The sequence below is a fragment of the Amblyomma mixtum genome, chromosome 2, assembly GCF_055824585.1.
Source record: "Amblyomma mixtum isolate Tamu chromosome 2, ASM5582458v1, whole genome shotgun sequence".
NCBI classification, from domain to species: Eukaryota; Metazoa; Arthropoda; class Arachnida; order Ixodida; family Ixodidae; genus Amblyomma; species Amblyomma mixtum.
Window position 1 is genome coordinate 321,079,489 of NC_143013.1, and position 18,593 is coordinate 321,098,081.

The window sequence follows — 18,593 nt, forward strand, 5'->3', positions numbered from 1 at the left end:
ATTACTTCTATGAAACGTTCCTGTAGGTCTTCCATTCACCCAGGACGGGCTTTACAAAGTGAAGCTTGTTGTTTAATTTGCTATTCCAGGTCTTCTGCAATTTAGTCTTCAAATTATTGTTAACGAGTTTCACGCAGTCTCTATAGGTCATGTTGACTTTCTTGATTTCACATCTGCGAGCTTGTGCAGCACATATAGGTCGGCTCTTTGATTTCCATCTATTCCAACATAGCTCGGCACCCAGCAAAATTTATCATACGTTCCCGTGTTGTGACTTTTTGTATGTTGTGTATTATGCTTCCTAATACGCATGAAAATCAGTTTGGTGGTGATGCGACACTTTTATTAAAACAGCCTTTACGTTAGGCGTTAAATAGGTCCTGGGCCAAGGTGACGCGGGCGCGTTGCATTTTCAGATCCAGGGAGGCGAGCCAGATGGGCCACGGTGGGAGTGTGGGAAAAGGATAGGCGGGTGACTGGAAGGCTGAGTGGCACTGTGTAAGGCAGTGTTCTATGTTTGCATATGTCTGTGGACAGTTTGGGCACTGAGGTGTGGAAGTGTGCCGATACAGATAAAGTTTGGCTGGTGTATGTAGAAGATTAAACTGTATTCGGCGAAAAATGCGAGCTTCACGGATCGATAAGGATGGGTGCGGCGGTGGTAAATCAGCTAAGTCCAAATTTTGCTGCGTGTAGTGTTCCTCGACAGTGTGTTTGTAAGCCCTGACCGCCTGCTTGGTCGGTGGGCTCATACATGGGAACCCCGGCGCCCGGTGTATAGTATCGCAGGCAAGCTGGTGAGCCAGCTCATTGCTGAGAATGCCCAAGTGACCAGGGATCCACCGAAGGGTCACCGGTCGTGGGCTCAATGCTATGAGGGTGGCATCTAAGGCCGATCGGGTAGGGAAGGGGAGGGCTCTTTCGTGTAAGGCACACAGAGCTGCCTGCGAGTCTGTATAGACAACGTATGCGGGGGCGGTGGGTAGGGTGCAGAGGCGTAGCCAGGGGGTTGCTTATGAGGCTTCAGCCCCCCCCCCCCCCCCAAAAAAAAAAAAAAAAATTCGAACTGTCACGCACCGCTGACCAAAACAACCACCGGCGCTGGAAGTCATTTTGGATTTTGTCACCTACAATGTCTTTTTCAGACTAGACAAGACATTTTGGCGCGAACATTGCTAACTCGGGTCGGATTTCGTGGCAACGCACATGCACCTGGAGTCACGTAACGCAAGCATCAGTTAGCATCGTGATCAAAATTACCATGCGAATACGAAAATTTTGAGGACATTAATAACCGACCTTGATTGACCTCAATTGCTTATTGAAAGCCCTGCCCACGCGGCGTTTCCGAACATACACACTCGGATATTGGTTATTTCAACTTGCGGCATCATTCGTGGCTTTCGTTTGTCCTTCTCTTTCCTTTTTACCTAACTGCTTTTGTTTTTTCTTTGAACCATACCCTTCTGTAATTACGGGTCGAGAATAATTGTCGTCGTGCAGGCAGTTAAAAAATACGTACTTTAGTATTGATTTCTGCATTGTTTCTCTATTATTCGAACCACATGGTGCTGTCGCGACCGCAGCACGGCCCAAGTACATACGAGGTCTGTTAGAAAAGTATCCGACCTTTGGCCGTTGAAAAAAAACTTGCATAACTGGAGCGTTGCAAACCTAGTCATCTTTAAAGTAGTCTACTTGGGACTCCACACACTTCTCCCAGCGGTGCTGCCATTGTGGGAAGTATTCCGAAAAGGCCCTTTTCGGAATAGAGTTTAGCTCAGCTGTCGTTGCAGCCATAATGTTCTTCCTTGTCTTAAATCGCGCTCCTTTCAATGGCCTTTTGATTTTGGGAACCAGCCAGAAATCGCAGGGGCCATATCAGGACAGTAAGGAGTCTGTTGAACTACAGGAGTCTGGTTTTTCACCAAAAAATCTGATTCGAGTGCGAGGAATGTGCAGGAGCATTGGCGCGATGGGTGCGCCAATTTCCTGTTGACCTCAGCTCCGGGTTCTAGCGCCGCACAGCATCACGTAGGCAACGGAGGACATCCTTGTAGTACTCTTTGGTCATTGTTTGACCCTGTAGAGTGCGTACTCGTGGTCTGCCACACAGAGGGTGTCAAGGAAAGCAGTCAGCATCACTTTCACATTGCTGCGCAATTGACGGGCCTTCTTAAGTCTTGGTGACGTGGAATGCTTCCACTCTGACGACTAGGATCTGGTTTCCGGGTCGTACCTGTACACCTAAGACTCGTCACTAGTGATTATGATGTTGATGAAGTCGGGGTCACTGTTTGCGGAATCCAGCATGTCCTGTGAGACTTCAACACGAAGCTGCTTTTGCTCCACCGTGAGCAGCTTCGGCACGAATTTCGCCGCAACTCTCTCCATGGCCAAATCTTCGGTGATAATGGAATGTGCGGAGAAATTGCTCATGTCCACCTCTTTCTCGATTTCTCGGATAGTCACGCGACAGTGCCGCATCACCATAGCGTTCAGTTCGGCAATGACCTGGTCATTTTGGCATGTTGATGGCCGATTGGAGCGTGGCTCGTTCTCCACCGATGTGCGGCCATCTTTAAAACAATTGTAACACTGCTTAAACTGTGTGCTGCTCATAGCATCTTCACCGAAAGCCGTCTGAATATTTCGAATGGTTTCCACTCGGCTGTCGCCAAGTTTATGGCAAAATTTGTTGCAGTAGCGCTGCTCCTTTCACTCCGCCATTTTCCTTGCAATAAAAAACCGACGAGAGCACTGCACACTGCCTCACTCAAACGCTGCTTCCCAGCGACTGACGGTATCGGCAGGCGGGAAAAAATTCATGCATGCGCATGAAGGTTCAAGGTCGCCTGATGCAAGCGCGCTTGTCTCATATCCATCAGGTGTTCGCAAAAAAAAAATAAAGTCGGATACTTTTCTAACAGACCTCGTATCGCGACTTCTGCTATCATAGTTTTTTTCTTGCCTAGATCGTCTGTCTTTCCGTGTGTAAAGTTTACTATCTGTGATTGCGCAAGATGTTTATTTGCCTTGTTTTATGCATTATATGGAGTAACTTTTGCTTAGATACGTGGCTTTAGTGGAGACATACGTGTATTTAAATATCTTGTTGCGAGGTTTTGTGTGTACATGCAGTGACTTTGTTTCCATTGACACTTTTTGTCCTTTATCAAGTTGTATCTTCGCATTTCTGATACTCCATTTTATCTTCGCACTTCTAACGCATAATTTGCAGAACTCCTCGTTTACACATGTGCTCGTTGTTTCGACTAAAATTTCGGTGAAATTACTCGCAATACATGACCAGTGACAGCTGCTGCTGCGCAGTACACTGGAACGAAGGACAGCGTCGTTGAGATTTTTTCCTGGCCGTTGCATATGAAAAAATGTAAAGGTTCTTGAACGACAAAGATTCATTAAAATATTTGTCCTCTATACTTGCTAATTTGATGGCCTTTACGTTTTTCATATCAGTGGCATGCACTGCTTTGCTGGTTTCGGACGGATATAGTTCTAGACTTCGTGTGATATTTTCTTTACTTATTAAATACGCAAAAGCATGGAAGTATTGGCATCAGTTATGTCTGCCACGGTTTTTACGACATACGAATACATTCTTTTATTTAAAAAAAATACATATTCACTTGTCTAGACAGTGCGTAACGTTATCTAATACACAAAGGCATTTCCAATATGGCAATGTAGTTATTATTTTTGCGTTTGATCCCTCCACAAATACTATGAGGAGGCCACGCTGCAACATGAGCCCCCCCCCCCCCGAACAAAATTTCTGGCCACGCCACTGGTAGGGTGGCAAAGTGTGTGATGGCATCGGCAATCCCGTGTATTTCTAGGGCGAGCGCGGAGGAGGGTGGGAAGGTGTATGGACCGGTTGTGTGGGTGCTGGTTGTAGAGAGGCAAGGGTGCAGGAAGAAAGCTGCTTTGGAGCCCGCGGTTTCCGTGAGACAAGCGTCTGTGTAGATCACCGCCACAGCGTCCAAGGGTGGCTTGTGGTTGTATGCGTATGCTTGGCGGCGGCCTGCATGTGTGGGCGGACATGTTGCGTGGAATGGGTGCGAGGCGCAGGTTAGGGGAATAGATCGGAGACTGTGGTGGGTCTGGGAAAGAGATGGGTGCGTAGCGAGTCTGGAATAGTATCCACCGCCCAGCTGGTGAGCTACACAGGCGGATGATTTGTCTCACCCGTGCAGATTGAGGAGGGCTTGAAGAGGGTGGAAAAGGCGTGTTCTGTACTGGTGTCAGTAGAAGCCTGAGGGGGGAGTCCTAGTGTTACTTTGTATAGTGTATTGAGGGCCCCAATTGTTTGTCTAGTTGTGTTGTGCGGAGTAAGTGTCTAAACCCCGTACAAATTAACCCCCACAAACTCGGCCCGAGGAAAATTCTGGATCGACCGCACGGGCTTACTCACTCCCAACTCCTGGCTGGCACCTCTTCCCGGACACACACCATGGACCATCGGGGTACGGATGATGGGATCCACAAACACCGTCCTCGTTACATTTGAAGACCACACCGTCCCACGAACAATCTACTTCGAACAAATAGCGTACCGCTGCTACCAAAACCCTCCCCGGGCATTGTGCTGCCTTCGTTGCCTTCAGTATGGGCACAGACAGTTTCAGTGCCCTTCAGCATCCAGGTGGGCCACTTCCCACTCCCTCAACTCCACAACCCGCATTGGCACAGTTCCTCACCCCCACACAACAACCCGATAAATCCGATACCCTAGCCAAGCTTCAACTCGACATGCAAGCCCTTGAGGCACGAATAAACCACCTCGTCTCCCTCTTTGACACCATACCACAACGCCAAGAAGCCCTGGAAGAACAAATCCAGGCACAAACGCTGCAGATCACTCAATCCACAGCCCTATAGTCACTACACTCTCCAACGCCGCCACCAAGCAGGCGGAATTCATAGAACAAATCCAACATACACTTACAGTCCTCTCCTCCCCATCTGATTCCCCACTTCTCAAAAAGAAAAAGCCTTGTTGCGTCTTCAGAGCCCGAACCCCGAGGACACATCAGACTATGACACGACCCCCTTCCATAGCTTTCTCCAACGGAACTGCCGATGCATCCGCACGGCACGTGCGCCCCTTTCCCGGCATCTCCTCACCCTTCCCCATCCCTCCTCTGGTCTCCTACTCCAGGAAACCAGAGGCAAACGCACCCTTCCGGGATACAGAGCAATTCATGCGAGTTCTACGGATCGAGCACCTCTGGTCTCAACATATATCCGAAGAGACCTCAAATTCTCAGTCCTCCAAATTCCTGATATACTCGCACAGCATCTAGTTCCCGTCGAGCTCTTCCTCGCACCTACATCCCCTCCCACCATTCTCGTTACTTTTATACAACCCCCCCCCCCCCTTCCCCCCTCAAACAATAACATTCCCTCCTATCCCACCTTTTCGGCTTCCTCCAAACCATCACTTCCCCGCTCCTTGTGGCAGGCGACTTCAACGCACCACACACAGTGGGGCAGTGGGACTACAGAACCACAAAGCAGAGAGCTTATTCCACGATTACATATACTCTCGACACTACTGCTTGCTGAATGACTTTTTACACCCCACTAGACAGGGTTCCTTCTACCACAGAGACACCACACCCGACCTGACCTTCGCTCTACACATTTCACATGTTACTTGGCACAATACTGACACGACGGAGGGCGAAGGTGCGAAACACTTCGTGGTCAGACTTTCACCGGCTCTTACTCCCACCATCGCCTAACCCCTCCGGCTACACTTCATGGGTCGCTGATCTAAGAAACACCCAGTCACGGGCGACACGTGAACTTTCCAATCCTACTCCCCGTGACAACATTGATCCTCACCTTCTACGACTGTGGAAGCGGAGAAAACGTCTCCAACGCGCATTAGCTGCAGAACCACACAACACACAGCTCCGCGACAGAATACAAGCACTCCGCAACGACATTATCTCCCACTGCAAGACACTGGACACCGAACACTGGACACAAACATGCGACCACTTAGACGGAACTTTACATCCAAAATCATCCTGGTACCTTCTCCGGTCCCTTGTCAGACCTCAACCTCATTCCACACCGCCCTCCAAAGGCGCTACTACCTCTACCCGCGGAAACCACGTCGCTGCCACGAAGCCTCGAAGGCTGGCACGCTGAGCGCCCACTCTTGCCCTCTGCGGGCGGGCAGCCACCTCACTTAGGCGCCTCCGGAGGGGCGAGTGTTCTCTCTTCAGAAGCATCGCCTCCAGTTGCAGAAATCGAGTCGCTGCAGCGAACCCGCGAAAGCTGGTCTTCCTCTCTGGGGCCACAGCTCCTAGTGTAAGCTCTTTGTCCGAAGGGGGTTACGCTTTCCGGCCATGGAGCCGCACGTGATAAAATTAGTTGTTTCCTCCTCGCAGCAGCGATCAGTGACTCTCTGACTCGACTATGGGCTGTTGTTATCCTGATTCAATTTCCTCTGTGCATCGAGACTGCGGCGTTGAGATGGCCTTCTGCTACCTGGCCATCCACTTGGGCCACAGCAGCATGGTATCGTGCGTCGGTGGCGACGGCGGTGTTGTGTGTGATTCAAGGCGGATGCGGCAGAGACTGTTTACAGCAAGCAACGGCGCCTTCGCGGTTCTGAAGAGACTTCTCTTGCCCTGTGCGGAACCCTATGCGGAGTGAAGCTTCGGCATTCCGTTCACACGGAGAGCTGTGCAGTGCAGGTGTCTGATCTTCGCCACCACTTGGGTGTCCTTCCGGTGGTGGTGTAAAACATTTATTTATACTATATACAAGAGAGGTATTGCTTGGACCGTGTCTGAAGGGCCCGGCCCTCACAATCACTAGGAGGGATCCCTAGTCCGGGACCCCTGTGGCCTCCGCGGCGGCCCGGGCTCTTGTCACCAGGGCTCGTTGGTCCTGGAGAGTTGAGCAGCCGAGCAGGGCAGCCTCCCAGTCCTCTCGGGTGGGGTGGGGGTGGGGTGGGAAAGCAGGATTGGCAGGGCATGCCCACACCATGTGATACGTGTCCGCAAACACTTCCCCACAGTGTGGACACTCGCCCGAAAAGGCCGAATTGAAATGTTTGAGCACTGCCGGGCACAGTACCGTGTTGGTGTAGAGGCGAAGTAGCCAACGCTCCTCTGCCTTATTGAGGCCTTTACAGGGGGGTGGGTATCGGCCGTGAGCGTTTTGATACAGGAGAGAGATCTCCCGAAAAGTAATAGCCGGATTAAAATCAGTAGCCGGATCAGGCGGCGAGAGAGGCGATGCCCGGTGGTTAAGCGCGCGGGCGGTAGTGTCCGCTACCTTATTTCCCTCTATCCCCGCATGTGCTGGGGCCCAGATGATGGTGCGCCGGGTTAGGAAATCCCGGTACTCACAACTGTGTAAAATTTGGAAAGCACGATCTGGAATTTGGCCCTGTTCAAAATTGCGGCAAGCTTCTCTTGAGTCGGTGATAATGACTCGGGACGCTGGATCCGCAGCTGCAAGTGCGATAGCAACTTCCTCCGCGAATGTAATGTTAGGGGCACGGAAGGTGAGGCCCTGAACTGGGTTGTTTTGGTGGACAACGGCAGCCGTGTACCAACCCCCATGGTGTGGACCTGCCGCGTCCGTGTAAAATACCTCTGGTCGAGCACCGTATACTGCTTGGAAATGGCCTCCGCTCGCGCGAGGCGGCGGCCATCATGGGCATCTTTTGTCATGTTATTGGGGAGGTGGCGAACCTTTAGTGCGAAGCGCCAGGCCTCGGGCATGGATACCCGCTTCTCCTCTTGGGTTGTGTAATTGATGTGGAGGAGGGTCAGTATATGCGGCTGCCCGCACGTGTTTTGCTTAACCGCAAGTATTGATTGCTGAGATGAGCCTCGCGCAGCTCCCCAAAGGTGTTCGTCATCCCCAGGCCGAGGAGACGTTGGCTGGATGTTGCAATTGGGAGGTCGAGAGCTCTCTTATAGATTTTTCTGAGAATCACTTCGAAAGCGTTCTCATCGCATTTGCGCAGGTGGAGGTACGGTGCCGAATACAGGATTCGACTGGTTACGAATGCATTCGCCAGCCGCAGGGCGTCTTTGCATCGCAACCCCCCTCGTTTGTTTGATACCCGGCGGACCATACGGCCCACCTGATCCCCCACCTTGCGGAGTTTCTTCAGCGTGGTGTCAATCTTGTGGTTCTTTTGTATGTAGAGTCCCAATACTCTGATTTCATCGTGTTCAGGTATCGGGCCACTAAGCAGGGAGAGGGCAATTTTGGTTGTGCACCTTGGATTGGGACGTATGTGCACGAATTCCGATTTGTTCGGGGAGCACTCAAGGCCGCAGCGGTGTGCATAATCGTCCACAATAGCCGCCGCTTGCTGCAGGTTGGCCTCGATTTCTCCAACCGAACCGTGTGTTGCCCACAGGGTGATGTCGTCCGCGTACAGGGCATGCTGCACACCCGGGACTTCACCCAGCAGGGTAGGGAGCTTCATCATGGCCAGATTGAAGAGAAGAGGCGAGAGGACTGCTCCCTGTGGAGTCCCTCGCGTACCAAGTTGGTACGGGCCATGTTCACTGTCTTGGAGTCGGATATATGTTTGCCGATCTGTGAGGAATTGCTTGATGTATTGGAATGTGTTGTATCCACAGTTCACTTGGGACAGGTGGGAAAGGATGATATCATGAGTAACATTGTCGAAAGCCCCCGCAAGTCCAATGCGAGGACCACCTTGTCATCGCTAGGGTGCTCGACGGGATCAAGAATCTCTCTATGAAGTTGCAGCAGCACATCTTGTGCGGACCGGTGTGGGCGGAACCCGTACATGGTGTCTGCAAAGGCGTTGTGCGTTTCTAGGTAGGCGGATAGTCTGTCACGGAACATGGTCTCCATCAACTTCCCCACACAAGAAGTGAGAGATATGGGCCGGAGGTTGTCAGTGTTGAGAGGTTTGCCTGGTTTGGGTATGAATGTGACGAGAGCCGTCTTCCAATCCACTGGGAGAGGCGTACCTCCCGTCCAGATGGCATTGAAGTATTCGAGCAGCCGCTCGTAGGCCGGTTCGGGTAGGTTAGCGAGAAGTTTCACAGTTACCTTGTCTCTGCCCGGGGCTGTCCCTCGTTTCATTTTGGCCAGGGCCGCTTTGAGGTCGTGAAGCTGGAACGTTCGATCCAGCTCTGCGTTCTCAGAACCTGCATAAGAGTACGCCGGACCACGCGAATCCTGGTCTGTGTACAGATATTTGTCTCGGAGCGCGTCAGCCAGTTTGGCTGTGTCTCCGTTGAAGGTGTGAATTGCTCGTTGAAGATGTTTTTGTGTTTCGGTGCGGGTTTGGGTCGGATCAATGAGGGCGCGGAAAAGGCGCCACGTGCTCCGGCTCGACATTTGCCGAGCAGCGGTGTCGCATCGGTCTACCCAGTTCGAGTCGGCGAGTTGGGCCGCATACTCTGCCGCTTGTTGGGTGAGTTCCGCGATGCGGATTTTGAGTTGCCGATTGTACTTCTGCCGGCGCCATCGGCGGACGAGGCTGTGCCGGGCCTCCCAGAGGTGAAGGAGGTGGTTGTCCACCGCCGGGTTCGCCTCTGAGAGCTGAACGTGGTGTTCGGTATCTTTGAGTTGGCAGATGAGGTATTGTGACCAGGTAGTGTAACCTTGATCCGCTATAGGGGTAGGGTTAGTGTAGTTGGATCTGAATTTGGTCCAGTCTGGAAGGGTTGCTTTAGTGTGAGGTCTTGTAAGGGGTTTGGTGCGGATTGTGGTCGCAAGAATGCAGTGGTCGCTACCCAGGGTTTCCTCGGTGTTGTGCCATTCTGCATATCTAATATTTTTGGTAAAGGTGAGATCTGGGCACGTGTCGCGTGCCACGGAGTTCCCAATGCGAGTGGGTTGTGCAGGGTCCGTGTGAAGAGTAAGGCCCAACGTTGACGCAAGTTCCGCCAGCTTGCGTCCTCCTTTTTCTTCACGTATGTATCCCCATAAGGGGCTCGTCATCATTGCTGCAAGAATAGCCTGGACCACATTTTGCCCGAAGTGGCGAGAGTGTGTCGGAGACATCCTGGTGGGCGGTTCCCGATGACTGGGCACGTGACCCAAACGACAGTGATTGGACGCTTTTAATTTAACTAAATTCTCCAACCAGGGACCTATAGGGACAGGGGACCCATTTAAAGGGCCCCTGCCCACCCCATCGTCCCAAACACTCTCTACCTCACTTTGAGCGAGCCTCCTCTCCTTCCATTCCCTCCTCGAAATTTTTCTCTCCCGCTCCTCGTCGAGTAGGCTCGGCAAGGCAAAATCACCCCTTCGTTCTCTGGTGTAAGCCGGAGGCGTGGTGTCTGTGGAGTGCGTCACAGGGCGACGTCATGGTCCCGCCTTCAATAGAATTCTTTTCTTGGTTTTGGCATTTTCTCCGCACACTGAACGATCGAGAGGCGCGATCGGCTCGACCACCTAGACTTGTTAGCGAGCGCATCCTTTCATACATCTGTTTGTCATTCCCAGTTAACGAGCCACCTTTTCATTTTCTTTTAGGCCTCCCCACCGTTTCACGAGCGGAGGGGCGGAAGTCGGTTGTGTTCGAAACACACGGCGAAGCGCGGACCCGGCAACCGCCCGTTTGCTTTTCTCCATGCGTGTTTGTGTTCTGTGTGTTTGTGTCTTTTCTCCGCTCCAAAGCATATGTCATTCATTGGAGTCAAGGCGTACGCAAGATGCACGAAAGATAGTGGTGTGTGTGCGGAGCGGTCAAGTGGGCGAGCGAGGGAAAGGCTCTGCTGCACTAGTAATTAAAACCTTGTTTTGGGGGGCTTGCATAGAAGGAAAAAATCTGAGACGGGAGCGCGCACGCAGAGCGTCTCGTGAGGTGATCACGGCGGGGGGAGGGGGGGGGGGGGGCGAACCAACTCCCTCAGTTTTACTATTTTTTACTTTTTATGGCAAGGGTTCAAGGCTGTCGCCGCACGCTCCCTCCGCAGTTTTTTTTTTTTTTGTTCCTTCATGCGGGTTTGTAGGCATGAGCCAGAACAGAAGGCGCTGCGGAAAGCGTTGTGCAGACGACGCGACGCCAAGGCTACGCCCAATCTTCTCCCGTCAGTCAGAACGATGCACCAATGGAGTGCCTTCAGCGAAAGTAACCCCCCATGACGTCAACGGGGTTCAGAGTAGTGGGCCGGGCCCGTTTTTGTTGAAGGAAAGAACGAGCGGGCTTTGATTTGAATTTTCGCAGCTTTTCGGGGCGCGCATGGCTCTAGTATTCTGCAGAGGTTATCTTCGATGCCTCATCTATGCAGTGGGCTTGTTTTTCAAAAATGTCCGGACCCTGGGCAGTGGCCCTTTAAAGAAAGACGCAGTGCTCATTTTTGGGTGCCGAAATCTCCTTGATCACCTTGTGAATTCGTTGCTCGCAGTCGTAATCCATGCAGTCTGACCGGCCAAGTGCATGTAATGTTTGAAACCTGTCTGATGAACTGTCGTATATGATACATTGTGGAGGGAAGGCAGTGCGGATTCATGCCCGCACGTATGGTGCCGCCAAATTTCAAGCACATTATAGAGTTTTAGCATAGCAGAGCAGTTCCAGAGTAGACTTATACCGGATTACCGAAGGCGAGTAGCGCATGCGCACTTAGCCCGGCTAGTTCGTCTCCTCTCTGCTAAAACTCTCCACTGCAGCACAGCAAAGCTCACCGATGTATAGATTTACCACCAAAAAAAATTTGCAGTGGCTTAGCTCAGCCAGGCCAGGATATAGGTAGCTATAAAGCAGTTTCGTCTACTGACATTTCGGTAGCGACGCGCCGTCGTTGTCGTTCAGCAGCTTGGCGGCGTCTCTCCGCGAGACGTATCCTCTCGTTCTTCGGGCGTCTCGGCAGCCCTCTTAGCCTATCTCGCCTCATTTTCACGCTGTCGGCCGGCCTTGTACCTTGTGATGGCTTCTGGATCGGAAGTCTCAATTTCACGCTGCCTGTACAGCTGCCGTGACGAGCACGGCCGCTCTCCTTCTTCCATATTGCGCGTCTGAGGACGCTTTACAGAGCCGTATCATGGGGGCTGCCATCTTTGATCACGTGATCACACCGTCATTACACGCCTCCTGCCCGCTCGGCGCGGGCTTCGTCGCGACGGCTGCTGCGTCTGATGGTTCGGTTCCGACAGGCAGTGTTTCGGCTAATACGATTGTAAAGGAGTGGGAAGACGACACTGTGGTTTGTACAAAGCTTCGAAGGACATGTGAGAACCATAGTTTGATCACTTTAGGCGTGAAAACGTGATCGGGCTTCATGTCGCGGAGAGCCGCTGAGCTCTCCGCCAGTTGGAGCCAACGGGAGGATCGCCTGAATGCTTGTCTTTGAATACGCAGAAGACTTTGCTTAATGTTTTTTTTTTAATTTTTTTTATTGCTATTATCTAAAACTGCAAGTTTTAATGCTTCTGCGACAGCGCAGGTTGTCGCATTGTGTACGTGCATGCAGGCATCGCTCTAAAACGCTCACGTGCAGTGTTCACATTTGTTTACAACCTGTTAACGGCACTTAGGAAACCTAAAATATTTTCTACTGGTTTGTTAAACACAGAAAGGCGACAAAAATAGACACACAAATGCTAACTAATGATATGTAAGCAGTGCCATGCATCAAGCAGCTTTCACAAGCTGGCGTATAGTCGTTTCGAAGGATTCCGCGATATAATTGTATTAACGCACGTATGGCAATGCGTTCATAATGCACGAAGTTCACAATTATATGTCAGCCTCAAATATAAACTGGTCGTACGCTCCATGCTCGATATGCATGCCATGATCAAAATGCTCGAGGTCTCGTTGGTTGTAACTAATCAGCTTCACTCTGAGTCAGAGTCGCTTATGGTTACTGTCTCGCATGGACTGTGAGGAAGTGACAACCACCCAGCACAGCAGCCGTAACGCGAAAGCTTTATTCTGATTATGGACAAAAACCGCGCTATTGGAGCGAAGTTCAACAGTAGCACCAAGATGGCGTGTAATACAAGGAGTGACGGTAAGCATTGTCCGCTCGCACGGCTTTGCACTGCACGATATACAGTAGCCGTATGTAGTAGCGTAAGTCGTCTGTTTTTTTTTCTTTCTTAATTCGGCCACAGGCGCTGCTCCTTTCACGAATGGCCGCACACCTTAACTTACGAGCAATGGGGTCCCTGCAGCAAATGAAAGCAGTGACGGTTTCGGTGGCGGAACAACTTGTTCATGCGACTATGTAGTGCACTTACCGTCACAGATTTTCCAAGATCAAAACCTTTCTATATTGGCTACCTAGCGCTGGCGAACGTGTTTACTGCGTTCACCAGTTCGGAAAGGGTACAAGGAGAATGGCCACGAAAAGAGGCAGTACGTCCTTGTGCAGTTCGGTTCCGTGAAGCTCGCAAACGATCGCATCCCACACCTTTAACTCTGTCGCAATTCTTGCAATCCACAACATAGCAGGTAGTTTCTCTTTTCACATCTTCGTTGGAAGAACACATTCGGCAGCCACCCGCGATACTTCCACTGCTGCGTCGAGGCGTAGACGCCGGCGGCTTACGAGGCCCGTAATGGCGCCGTGTTCTGAGTGCACCTGTGGCGCCATCTGGTCTCAAACGGAAGAACTACGCTCTGTAAACGGTCCATATCCCAGCTGCGCGGCGCGACTCTGCGCATGTGCAGTGAGGCGTGTAGCGAAATGATCAGAAGTCGGCGCAGCGCGGCTGCAGCGGAGCGACGGCGCACACCTGTGGCTCCAGTGTGACTGGTTGTCATGGTAATGGCGCATGTGCAGTAGTGGCCTTTGCCCGGCTCCGCGAAATGTGCTTCTGCTAGCCTAGGGTTGCTTTCGCTACAGAAACAGCAGCTGGGCTGAACAATTGCTCGTGCTGCCTTGCATTGTACTGTTGGTGCCCTTGGCGCAAGCACGCGGCTCACTAATCAAACTGTTTGGGCCTAAAGGCTTTCTAAGAGCTCCACACCACACAATGTGCTGTCGATGCACTGCATGCTTCCGCACATTGCTGCACAGACGCGTTGACTGGAATCCGTGCTCAGCTATGTAGACGTGCAAGTAAAAATGTCAACCGCTCACTCAAGGCTCGCAAGGTTGGCAAGGGCCGTATTGCAGACAGCACACAGGACTTTTTCACGGGTCTGATTTGCTTTATCGGTGCTCCCCTTGTTCATCCCATGCTTATTACTTAATGTCATTGTCACGGTAAATGCGTTGCTTGGTGCATATTATTATCCATTTCTGTACACACAACTAACAATGGGCGGACTCACTCATTTTCGCAGTAATCACAAGTGCAGGGTACACCGTGGTGCAGGGCACATGTATGCATGCAGCGCGTGTCAGAAATAAACGGAGAGTGTTATTCCAAGGCGAAACTTGAAATTGCTTCATTGCTGCCTCACAAATTCGCTGAAACACCTTGTACATATAATGCACATAAATCTAAACATAACAGCTTCGCAAGATCAGCTATAAATAATATGACACAATGGCGCATCATACATTTATTGCTCCGTAGTATTGGCAATAAGGAAATATAACTTGACTGTTGAAAGTGAGGAAATTTTAAAACGTGAGTTTGAGGGAGGACTGGGAAATTTTATGAGATGAGGGTGAAGAAGGAAAAACAAGAACGAGGGAGTCTGAACACCAAACGATAATCAGACTCGAATTTTCGATACCGATATCAGCTGATATCCTCAAAAATTGCATTTCTGATACCGATACAGGATACCGCAACCACCAACAACATTGGCATCATTTCTTCCTAATTCAACCCACCCGAGCGAGTGCTGCCGCCCTAAAGTCTGACACAAAGCAGCCTCAAAACCTGCGGAAAACTTTTTTGTAGTACCGAGTATTGTTAAACTAAATGTTACACTTTATATGTATTTTCGATGCTGATACTTTTATTTTAGGTACGGGATGCCTAATACCAACACATAAAATATATCGAAAGATAGTATTAAAGATATATTATACTACCCATGCCCAGCTCCATCGAAGTTGGCTGCTGCAACCGAACTGTTTAAACAGAATCTCTTATATGCTTTCTAGTTTCGTTGTCCACTCTTAATGAAACTACCCATGCTTCTCACTTCTTGTCTCCAGGGTAGAAATTGCATCTTACATCGGGTTCCGTCACGTGCGTCAGCTGATATTGAAGCGATAAACCACAGTGGCAGAAGCATCAACAAGCAATCCAATGCAGGCACATACTAACAGGGAGCAGAATTAAACCCGAAATGCTGCTGATCATAGCCAACAATTCTGGACAAAAACATTTTTGAGCAGGAAACCATATATGAACGCAATTTTTTCATATAATGTAAGGTTTCACTATAATAATCAATATATACCCGCAGGTCACCCAACAGCAGTCTTGCATTTTTTTTTTATTCAGGTTATAGCAGGAACACAACTGGCATGACTTCACTTCACTTTATTCACCTTAAAGGCCCCTTTCAGGTGGTATTACATAATAGGTGAGTTAATATATGCTTACATCCTCTGGAAATACAGATGGGGACATGATGACAGCAATATCGGTGGGGAGGGCATTCCAGTGCACAACAGTTTGGAGAAAAAAGGAACCTGAAAAAGTTGCAGTACGGGACATAGGGCAGGCAATCTGAAACGGATGAGCAGTGCGGTGAGATATGCGGTTCGGATCAGTAATGTAGGGCAGTTGATTTAGAGAACTATCAAAAAACTTGCATAGCAAACAGAGGCTGGCAATGCGGTAGCAGGTTGCGAGGCTTTCAAGACCGGAATTGGTTTTCAGAGTTCAAACGCTGGTGGTATATGAATATGCAGAGTGAACGAAACAAATGGCACGGTTCTGAACTGATTCGAGTGCATTTGTTAGGCATACATGGTGTGGGTTTCAGATGGGACTGGCGCACTCAAGCTTGGGTCTGATGAGGGTTTTATAAGCGAGAAGCTTCATGTGTTGCGGCGCATGACGAAGATGACGTTTTATGAATCCAAGAGATCTGTTAGCAGATGATATGATTGTGGTGATCTGGGTTTGCCAAGAAAGATCGCTGCAGAGGGTGACACCAAGATACCTAAACAGTTGAACGCTTGCTATAAATGAATTAGCAACTGCATAGGAAAAAATAAGGAGGTTGTGCTGACGATGAAAGGAGACGACTTTGCATTTGTTAGCATCTAGCGTCATTAACCAGAGGTCATACCATTTATGGATGCTGTTAAGGTCGTTTTGAAGGGCCATTTGATCTGAAATGTTAGTAAAAGTGCGATAGATTACGCAGTCATCAGCGAAGATACGAATTTTACACGACATATGCGAAGCTAGATGATTAATATATATATTAGAAACAAAAGTGAGCCAAGCACAGATCCCTGAGGGACACCAGATTTAACAGCGAGAGTGCTTCAGTGGTGGTTGTTAATGGAAACAAAATGAAAGCGGTTAGCTAGAAATTCTTCAATCCTTCCAGGATATCAGGGCGTAAATTTAAAAGGCCGAGTTTTAGTATTAGGAGCTGGTGAGGTACCTTGTCAAATGCCTTCGCAAAATCTAAAATAATTAGGGGTGTGCGAATAGTGGTTTTTTGATTCGAAGCGAATTCGAAGCGAATAGCAATTTTCTTCGAATAATTTCGAAGGGAATAGTTCGAATAGTACTTCTGGCACTAAAAAGAGGCTGAGTGACAGTAGGCATTTCCAAAACCATTTATTTTCCCAACACACGATGCCATTACACACTGCACTGGGGCTTTATTTAAAACCACACTTCAAAATTTTAACACCTAGAGTGAAGAACAATTTTTACTGGCAATTTATACTGGAAGAACAACTTTTACATTCCCAGACTTGCATTCCCTCGAGCAAGAATGGAAACGGCTGTACAAAACTCGCGCCGCAAGCGAAACGTCATTCGCACCGCTCGCGCGTCCTGGCAAAATTATCCCAGGTAGTACTTCCGAGCAGCACTCAGCATCGCGCTTCCATCAAGAATGCTCTCAGCCTCCAACGTATCGGAGTGCCTGAGTTGCGGCGACGGAGTTCGGCACACCACCGAAGATGGCTCAATGCCCTGATTACGGCGGCGGCGTTCCGTTCCCATCAACGCGCAAGCAGTCAGAATAGCAAGAAAAGACGCCAGTCCTAGATGCCGAGCGTTAACGGCAGTAATCCTCCACGGGTGCGCAATAAGCTTAGCGTTATCACACGCTAAAGGCGCCCTTCCCATTGAAGTAAGTACACACTTCCGCGACATCGAGTCCCCGCGCTGCCGCTGAATTTTTCGCGCCTCCGCCGGTAATATGATGGCTTGGTGAAAGCTGCCGAGAACGGTCGCTCATGTTCCGTACTGGGTGAAGCGACAGCGCGGTAGGGCTGCGTCTTTATATATCTTCGCATCTGTCCTATCTGGTAATCTTTTCCGCAACTCTAACGGGAAAAAAAATCGAGAGGCGGTGGAGCGGGCGCGGCTTCGGTGCTTATCTGATCTTCCAGCCAGCGTCCGCCGCGGCGGACGCGGTTGTTGCGTCGTGTGACGCGCGTTTTTTTTTTTCGTTTTTCTTTCTTTCCTTTTATCTTTGAACTCTCCTCTATCTGCACGTGGCAGCGGTGGTGGCTCGGCTAGAGCCAAGTCGGCAGGCCCGTACACTTTCCTTTTCATCCTTCGCTCAGTCGCAACAACAACAACAACAGTAAACTGAGGTTTCCTGTTTTGATGCTTAGACGACTGATGGCTGTGCTCTTCCTTCTTTGCGTCCGCCTCGACACACACGGTGGCAGCGACGCGGCTTATGGCAGCCTTAGTGCGGAGGCTCTGAGACGGCCAGAACGCAGGATCTTCCAAGAGCGCGTCGCCCTCACCTTTATTTCGTTTATAGCTGGGTTCGCACCCCGACCTGGTTGTGATTCGTGTATTGACTGACCCCCAAGCGTTGAAAGCGCGATAAAAAAAAGCCATCTATGCGGCAATACTCGGAACTGAAACCACATAAAGCAAGCGGGCAAGCACCCCAGAAACACTATTCGCGCGAGGCGAATACTTCGAAATTTCGAATACCGAGAATTCGGTTCGAAGCGAATATCGAATACCGTGCTATTCGATCGAATATTCGAAATTATCGAATATTCGCACACCCCTAAAAATAATGCATTGGTCTGCAGGTTACCATCAAGCATGCACATCATGAGTGAAGATTGCCAGTTGGGTTTTGCAGGAGAGCCCTCTACAAAACCCGTGTTGAGCCGGATGAAGGAAGTTGTTTGAATCCAAAAAGTTTATGATATGGGTAAAGATGACATGTTCCATGATTTTGTAACGCACGCTGGTTAGGGAGATGGGACGATAATTAATTAGTGGAGAATCCTTTTCACTTCACTTCACTTTAATACCTTAAAGACCCTCGTTAGAGGGTATTACATAAGGGGTGGGGCACACAGAAATGAAAAACAGAATGACTAACAGATAAGTTGAAAGTTATACCTGATTTGTGGGCTGGGATGACCCTCCCCACCTTCTAATCGTCTGGTAAGGTTCCTGTCGACAGCGATTGTAAAAATAATAATGAAAGATAAATGCCGGAAATGTGTTTTGTG

At 49.9% G+C, this 18,593-nt stretch overlaps 1 protein-coding gene across 3 annotated transcripts in view; it reads right to left on the minus strand.

The window, feature by feature from the left end:
- The window catches only part of LOC149365155 (dnaJ homolog subfamily C member 28), a 39,525-nt gene that overhangs the window by 6,437 nt on the left and 14,495 nt on the right, over positions 1 to 18,593 (minus strand). For 2 of the 3 annotated variants that reach the window (XM_089575247.1, XM_089575249.1), the window contains exon 4: positions 15,514 to 15,639. The exons of the other annotated variant lie outside the window; for it this stretch is intronic. In XM_089575247.1, the coding sequence (XP_089431373.1) occupies positions 15,514 to 15,639 (126 nt within the window). The remainder of the gene's footprint in view (positions 1 to 15,513; positions 15,640 to 18,593) is intronic. 3 annotated transcript variants of the gene reach the window in all.